We start from the raw sequence: 8,771 nt of genomic DNA, 5'->3' as shown, positions 1-8,771 counted from the left end.
AAACTTCGTCTCAAATAATAATAAATAAATAATAATAATAATAATAATAATAATTTTTTAACTGACTTCTATAGCTGTTATTTTCCTTTCTTTACTCACTCTTCTCTATCTTGCCTTCTAAATTCCATACTGTTTTCAGCCTCTTCTCTGTTGCACTGCTTCCAACATGGCCTTTATTTCTACTATGCTTTTGTTTTTCTTTTTTTTTTTATTTGAGACAGGGTCTTGCCCTGTCACCCAAGCTGGAATGCAGTGGCACAATCATGGCTCATTACAGCGTAAAACTCCTGAGCTCAAGTGATCCTCCTGCCTCAGCCTTGCAAGTAGCTGAGACTACAGGCACATGCCACCATGCCTGGCTAATTCTAAAAAAATTTTTTTGTAGAAATGGGGTCTTACTACGTCACCCAGGCTGGTCTCAAACTCCTGGCCGCAAACTATCCTCCTGCCTCAGCTTCCCAAAGTACTGGGATTACATGTGTGAGTCAACATGGCCAGCTTTATCTTTTACTTTTAAATTCTGTTAGCCACATTTCAAGTGTTCAATAGCCACATGTGGTATGAGCAGCTATCACGTGTACGTGCTGCCGAGTATGACTGTAGAAGAGAACTAAAGGCTAGCATTTCTGTTGACTTGACTCACTCTCTTATTGTCCACAGTGCCCCAATCCCCCTAGGCATCTCTGAGGAAACCTAAGGCTTTGAAACAGTTTGAACATCACTGTGATAGTAAAAACACATCACAGATTAGTTTCCTGTAGAAATGACCAGGGAGTATGTAACTTGTGGCTGCAAAGTTTGGGGATTCTTCCCTCCCCAAACTCTATCTTGGGAACCGATGGACCCTGAGGCAGACAGGATCATAAAATGCAAACCCTTAATAACTGAATTATAAGGATTGTCTGAGGAATGCCTATGTGGGTAGAAATAGGTGGTCTTCCTGCAACCTAGAAAAAGGGAGTTCCTGTACTATGAAGGATCATTGTCTCCAGTGTTGTCGCAAAAGATCATCTGTGGCTGGTTGATACCATAGGTCCATCCTTGCAGCAGAAATGGGAGTTATAGATGGTCATAGCTCCCTTACCTTGGCCCCTAATTTCCCTAGCTCTGATTCCAAGCTCTCCAAGCAGCCTTCAAATGATGATTCTCTTAAAGAGACTTCCCAAAGGGACAGAATGTTCTCACTAGCAGATCCCACTATAGTCTATTTGGCAGGTGTGTTCTTCACTCAAGTTAATAAGTTGGCATCTTGATTAGAAATTAGCTCCTTGCCAATTGCCCAGCCCAGATCCATTTTCAGAAACACTGGCTACATGGACTTCTGAAACCTGCAGTTAAGGAAGGAACTCAAGACCATGCTGATTCCACCGTGGCAATGGGCTGAGACTTTCATGTACCCAGCTGGTCCCAAGTTAACACCACCCTGGCCTGAGCTAAATTTAAGATACAAGGGGACTAAGCTTAAGGAATGGCTCTGAGAAGACGAGAAGGATCACAGCATGTGAGCCTGGTAGTCAGGCACTGCAGAACAAATTTCCTAATAGTGCTGTTGACTACAAAAGGAATCGAGTTTCAAAGTTTGTATGGCTTTCTGCTGTTGTGTTACAGTGCCACCTCTTGGATGTAAATTGAAATTCTAAGTTTTTAGTCACTAGTTACATGCATTAAAACAATTTGAATTTGGTGCCACATGGGTTCTAAAATGTATCTTTTGCATTATAGCTAAGTAACTATATAACCAAATGCCTGGAATCTAGGAGGGGATGCTGACAGCCCACAGCCTAGAGAGCTGCCTCCTAAAGTTTGAGCATTTACGTGTTTGGAACTTTATTTTTCAAAATGGAATCTCTGTCACTCAGGCTGGAGTGCAGTGGCACAATCTTGGCTCACTGCAACCTCTACCTCCTGGGTTCAAGTGATTCTCAGGCCTCAGCCTCCCGAGTAGTTGGGACTACAGGCATGTACTACCATGCCCAGCTAGTATTTTATTTTTAGTTTAGAAACGAGGTTTTGCCATTTGGTCAGGCTAGTCTCAAACTCCTGACTTCAAGTGATCCACCCGCCTCAGCCTCCCAAAGTGCTAGGATTACAGGTGTAAGCCACCACACCTAGCCTAGGTGTTTGGAACTGTAAACACTGCAGAGATGCCATCTCCATCCTCTGGTCCATCCCCTAACCGAGAGGAAAGTGTGGAATGGCTCACAGAAATCGAGTCTGAAATCTCTGCTCCTGCCTCCAGGGCATAATGAGCCAGGCTCTTCTTTCCCAGGTTCTGTCGAAGTACAGTATAGGCAAAGCACCTAGCAGTGTCTGTCAAGTAAGCACCCAAGATAATAAATGATTAATACATCATGTTTGCACAAGTAATTATCATTTATTAAGGTGGGGATGATAGACGACAGATGCAGTGCTAGAACATCATGTCAGCATAGTTGGATAAATATTTTTCAAACCTTATTCATGGGCTGCTTCAAATCCGGGATTCTCAGGATAACACAAGACAAGAAAGGCAGTGTAATCAAGTCAATGTAGACTGCCTAGCCAGTATTCACTTGAAATTAATGGGAGTGGGCAAAGCTAGAATCATGTCATTAAACGAATGTTATGGAGGCTGAATATTTTGTGTCTTGGGCACTAGGTCACTGGGTCTACTTCAGTATTCATAGGGGAAGACCACAGCCCAGATGATGAAAAGTACATTAACTGAGCTTCTACAGCAGGTCAAGGTGCCCAAGCCTTAGCTGTGATCTCTTACTAGTAGGAATAATCCTATGTGAGACAATTTGTTAGACTGCTAAAGACTACCTCGTTTGCAGGGGGAAAAGGGAATCATGTTCTGGAAATACAGCCCCTGGGCCAGTTCCTACCTCCAACAATTTTTGTTTTGCTTTGTTTCTGGTTTTTTTTTGTTGTTGCTGTTGTTGAGACGGAGTCTCACTCTATCGCCCAGGCTGGAGTGCAGTGGCGCGATCCCGGCTCCCTGCAGCTTCTGACTCCCGGGTTCAAGCGATTCTCCTGCCTCAGCCTCCCAAGTAGCTGGGATTATAGTCATGTACCACCATGCCCAGCTATTTTTTGTAGTTTTAGTAAAGGCAGGGTTTCACCATGTTGGCCAGGCTGGTCTTGAACTCCTGACCTCAGGTGATCCACCCGCCTTGGCCTCCCAAAGTGCTGGGATTACAGGCGTGAGCCACCATGCCCAGCCCCAAAGTAGTTTTTGATGACAAAGTGTCACCATATCTTCTTTGTTACAAGATACTATGTTTCTCACAGAAAAAAAACTTACTAGGCAAAATGTCCCCACATTTAAAATATCACCATTTAAAATGAAGTAAACATGTTATCATAGTAGAAACTGGTGGTTCCTATCCAGCACCCATTCCTCTCTTCGTACTTTTCCCAATTTTATTCAGGTACCCAACTCTCTCTACTTCTTTGCTTCTGAGTATGCTGACCTCTAGGATGGGCCTTAATTGGCCTGAAATAATTAGGGTAACTCTTTCCTCTATAGTTACTGCTTTAGGGAACTTGTGTTATAGAATGGCATTCCTTGACCATAGGGGCTAGCTTAGAAACTTCATGTGACTTGATTTTGGCTGATATAAGGGAAGGTTGACTGAAAGCTTTTGGAAAATACCAGAGCTCCTTGGAGTGGCCTTTTCTCCTACTGGAGGGGTTGATACATGAATATGAAACCTGGCTGGCCTTTTGTCTACATGAGGCAAGTGGGCCTAAGGATGAAACTGGCACTGCTGAAAAGTGAGGGGAAGGAAATAAAGCTTTCTTTTTTTTTTTTTTGAGACGGAGTCTCCCTCTGTAGCCCACGCTGGAGCACAATTGTGCGATCTCAGCTCACTGCAACCTCTGCCTCCTGGGTCCCGGTTCACATGCAATTCTCCTGCCCAGCCTACCGAGTAGCTGGGATTACAAGCATGTGCCACCATGCCCCGCTAATTTTTGTATTTGTAGTAGAGACGGGATTTCACCATGTTGTTCAGGCTGGTCTTGATCTCCTGACCGCGTGATCCGCCCACCCTAGCCTCCCAAAGTGCTGGAATTACAGGCACGAGCCCATAAGCCACCACGCCCTACGGAAAGTTGATCTTTTTTTTTTTTTTTGAGACGGAGTTTCGCTCTTGTTGCCCAGGCTGGAGTGCAATGGCACGATCCCAGCTCACCACAAGCTTAACTTCCGGTTTCAAGTGATTCTCCTACCTCAGCCTCCTGAGTTGCTGCGATTACAGGCACGCACCACCACGCCTGGCTAATTTTTTGTATTTTTAGTAGACACGGGGTTTCTCCATGTTGGTCAGGCTGGTCTCAATTCCCGATCTCAGGTGATCCACCCGCCTTGGCCTCCCAAAGTGCTAGGATTACAGGCGTGGGCCACTGTCCGGCCAGGAAAGTTGATCTTTTATGGTATCATTTTATGACATTCTAACAGTGATCCATGTAAAATCCACAAGTAAAATGGCTTTATGGCACACACTGAAATGGTGTAGAAAGAGTGAGAAAAGCTCTTAAGACCATGTAAAACAGAAGCACATTTGCAGGCAATGTATGTCACAGTTTAGAAGACAAAGCAGCTGGGCTTAAACCAAGCTCTGCCACTAAGGTGCACTGTGATCTCACATAAGCCACCTTTTTCTTGTCCTTGATACCTATTTGGTACAAGTTAAGAGTTGTACTAGATGAGTGGCTTCTCTTTCACTGTCTGGGATTTTTTCTTTTCTTTTTTTTTTTTTGAGACGGAATCTCACTCTGTTGCCAAGGCTGGAGTGCAGTGGCACCGTGTCGGCTCACTGCAACTTCCATCTCCTGGGTTCAAGCAATTCTCCTGCCTCAGCCTCCTGAGTAGCTGGGATTACAGGCACCCACCACCACGCCCAGCTAGTTTTTATATTTTTAGTAGAGACGAGATTTTACCATGTTGGCCGGGCTGGTCTCAAACTCCTCACCTCAGGTGATCCACCTGCCTTGGCCTCCCAAAGTGCTGCGATTATAGGAGTGAGCCACCACACAGGCCTGGACTTCTTACATATGAGGTCTTACATATAATCTTATATATAAATATATGTATGTGTATATATATACACATATGCATAAAATTTCTATCTGTCTGTCTATCGAGAGAGACAGAGACAGATACAGTGTCTCACTTTGTTGCCCAGGCTGGTCTCCAACTCCTGGGCTCAAGTGTTCCTCCTGCCTCAACCTCCCAAAGTGCTGGGATTACAGGTGTGAGCCACCATGCCCAGCTACCATCAGGAATTTTTATTATTGGTCTTCCTTGTGGATTTTGTTTTTAATGATTTGGTCCATCAATACATCTTTCTCATGTACTTGCTGGACGAAGCACACAACTGCAAATCAGCTCTTCTGATCAGCAAAGGAAATTAAGTTATTTACCTTAATAAATTACTATAACTTGACCTGAATATGTAAAAATATATTATTAGCTTTTGGAACTTTAATATAGATGTAATTTCTGACAGGCTTTTACAAATACTAAAAATAGCTTCCAAGTCCTCTTTCTTAAGGATCTTTGGAGAGTCATAAAAACTAGTGAACTTGCTAATTGTAAGTTATTACTGAGGAAGAAGAAAATTCAGTGACTTCTCAAAAATTGTAATTCACATTTAATTACAAGTCATGATTTTTCTTTACTTTTTCCACAAAATGGTCAATAGTCTTTAAAAGATGTAAAAAAAAAAAAAAAAAAATTTTTACATTTAAATTAGCATTTTAAAATCTAAGGTAAGACTACAAAGCAGCATAACAGGTTTTCTGTCACTTGTAAACTGGATTAGAAGGCAATCCCCCAAATTCCAGAACCATTGTGGAGATATGATTTTTAATTTACAATCCAGAAAAACTGCATTCAACAAGGAGTCAAAGGATTTGGGTTCTAGTTGCCAGCTTGCATGGTACAATCTTGAGTAAGTCTCTCAACTTCTGGATATAGGATATCAAAAGCCCCCCGTAACAGAATGAAAGGTGTTAAATCAGGTCATCTTGAATATTCTTTCCAACTCTGTTATTTTACAACGCCATGAAATCAGAGTAACATGTTCCAGGCTGTTTGGGGTTAGGGATTTTAGAACCTGATTCGATGTATAGCACTTTCTAAATTTCTACTTTTTGGAGTCTTATTCAAATATATACCTATATATGTCCCCCATGTTCTTCTATGCATGTAGTATATTTTTCTATTTAACAGTCTCTTTATCATTAGCAATAAAAAAGTTTCTCAAGGATGTATTTTTCATTTCTTTTTTTGGGGGGGAGGGAGTTTCACTCTTGTTGCCCAAGCTGGAGTGCAATGGCATGATCTCGGCTTACTGCAACCTCTGCCCCCCGGGTTCAAGTAATTCTCCTGCCTCACCCTCCTGAGTAACTGGGATTACAGGCATGCGCCATTACTCCAGCTAATTTTGTATTTTTCCTAGAGATGGGGTTTCACCATGTTGGTCAGGCTGGTCTCGAACTCCTGACCTCAGGTGATCCACCCACCTCGGCCTTCCAAAGTGCTGGGATTACAGGCATGAGCCACTGAGCCCGGCCTCATTTCTTGCTTTTATGTTTTTCTGGCTTCCTTTTTTAATTTCTCCAAGATCTCTTCTGGAGTTGTAGAAGCCAAAAGCTTCACCACCTTTTCACGAGATTTACCACCCTGGACCAAAAGAGAAAAAACATACTTTACTGTTTAGCACATTCTAATGCTATTAGAGATAGCAGACCTTAGTTGTATAATGGGCTCTCCTGATGGCTTAGGTACCACTTTCTCTTGGTTACTGAGGGTCTAATCAAAGACTGTCTCTTAGATTCTTCCTAACATTTGTTACTAAACTTTTGTTAGTACTAACAACTCTCCAGGGTTTTTACCTTCATACATCAATTTCTATAATAAAAGCTGGACATTAAAAACTCAAAAATAGGTTGGGCATGGTGGCTCACGCCTGTAATCCCAGCATTTTGGGAAGCTGGGGCGGGGGGGCGGGGGGTGGATCACAAGGTCAGGAGTTCGAGACCAGCCTGACCAACATGATGAAACCCTGTCTCTACTAAAAATACAAAAATTAGCCGGGGGTGGTGGCGTGTGCCTGTAATCCCAGCTACTCAGGAGACTGAGGCAGGAGAATTGCTGGAACCCAGGAGGCAGAGGTTGCAGTGAGCTGAGATCGTGCCACTGCACTCCAGCCTGGGCGACAGAGTGAGACTCCATCTCAAAAAAAAAAAAATCTAAAAAATGAATATAGAATCTTTATAATATTCTAGTCTCAAGCAATTCTTTAAGTTAAAAATGAAAATCATCTTTAAAATAAATATTGCAATTTTATAAAAACTTTGTAGTAAAATAATTATAAATATAAACAAATTGGTATTCTCTATGTTGTTAACATTTCTGAAAATTCCAAACAAAAAGCAGCCAGATATTCAAGTGCTACGATTTCACAACCACTTAAAACAACTTTAAAAAGGATTTGTTGGCCGGGTGTGGTGGCTCATGCCTGTAATGCTAGCACTTTGGGAAGCCGAGGCGGGTGGATCACTTAAGGTCAGGAGTTCGAGACCAGCCTAGTCAACATAGCGAAACCCTGTCTCTACTAAAAATACAAAAATTAGCCGACGTGTTGGTGCATGCCTCCAATCCCAGCTACTCGGGAGGCTGAAGCAGGAGAATCACTTGAACCCGGGGGGCAGAGGTTGCAGTAAGCCGAGATTGCACCATTGCACTCCAGCCTGGGCAACAAGAGTGAAACTCCGTCTCAAAAAAAAAAGGATTTGTTTTCAAACACAGCCTTTAAAGAAGATTAAATTTGAGAAGCGGTTTATTTAGATCAATGGAATTTGAACAGGCAGAAGAGTGGGGAATACCTTTCAGGCAAATGTCAGAGCATGAGCACTCAACAAAAATCAGAAATGACCTGCCACAGGTTTGGATTTTTAGGTGCAGTTTGTTAATCAATGACTGTGAATGCCAGTTGGAATCTGGATAGGAGCTATATAGTATAGCACTGGAAAACAAGTAGAGCTTTAAGAAATATAAACATGGCTGGGCCCCACTCCTGCAGATTCTATTTCAAGAAGTCTAGAGTGATACCCAGGGATCTGTATTTAGAAATCATTCCTAGGTGATTTTGATATCCACCCCTAGTACAAAACCATATTAATGATATCATATGAACCTTCTGTCTTCCCAATGAGCTACTCCTAGTGAGCAAGGACAAAGCGGGGGTTTAGCAATACTTGACAGAGTCATTCATGGAGATGACTAACAATAGGAATTGCTTTAGGTTGTTTAGTGTGGTGATGGCTTAAAGGATGAGAGAGGTAAGCAAGATTAATCTGACAGCAGGTTCAGGAATGATTTCAGAAAGGAGAAAATGTTGGCAACAGTGGCAGTGAAGAAGCATAAGCACACAGCGCGGACAGTCTCAGTAAGGATTAAGGCAGCAGGCATGAAGGAGACTAAATAGGAAGAATTCACAGATTTCTGCGATTAAGTAAATATAGAAGTTATAAACAACTAGTTTCTCAATTATTTGAAAAAGACAGAAAAATCAGTATTTTACGAATCATTATTAATGTGTAATAATCAAAAACGGCTGGACGTGGTGGTTCACACTTGCAATCCCAGCATTTTGGGAGGCTGAGGTGGGCAGATCAGTTGAGGTCAGGAGTTCGAGACCAGCCTGGTCAACATGGTGAAACCCCGTCTCTACTAAAAATACAAAAATTAGCTGGGTGTGGTGGGGGGCACCTGTAAT

The 8,771-nt window shown here is 42.5% G+C and overlaps 1 protein-coding gene across 3 annotated transcripts in view; it reads right to left on the bottom strand.

Annotated features, from left to right (window-relative positions):
* Window positions 1–8,771, bottom strand: part of LOC105554279 (chromosome unknown open reading frame, human C15orf40) — an 18,669-nt gene that overhangs the window by 5,973 nt on the left and 3,925 nt on the right. The window contains exon 4 of one of the 3 annotated variants that reach the window (XM_012000671.1): window positions 5,617–6,673. The exons of 1 other annotated variant lie outside the window; for it this stretch is intronic. In XM_012000671.1, coding sequence (XP_011856061.1) covers window positions 6,578–6,673 — 96 coding nt within the window. In that variant the 3' untranslated portion in view covers window positions 5,617–6,577. Of the gene's footprint in view, window positions 1–5,616; window positions 6,674–8,771 lie in introns of those variants that run through there. One more of the 3 variants, XM_012000672.1, reaches the window with a different exon arrangement.

Source organism: Mandrillus leucophaeus, unplaced genomic scaffold (assembly GCF_000951045.1).
Source record: "Mandrillus leucophaeus isolate KB7577 unplaced genomic scaffold, Mleu.le_1.0 Scaffold639, whole genome shotgun sequence".
Taxonomy (NCBI): Eukaryota; Metazoa; Chordata; class Mammalia; order Primates; family Cercopithecidae; genus Mandrillus; species Mandrillus leucophaeus.
The sequence above is the reverse complement of the archived record's forward strand: the minus strand, read 5'-3'. Positions and strand labels throughout refer to the sequence as shown.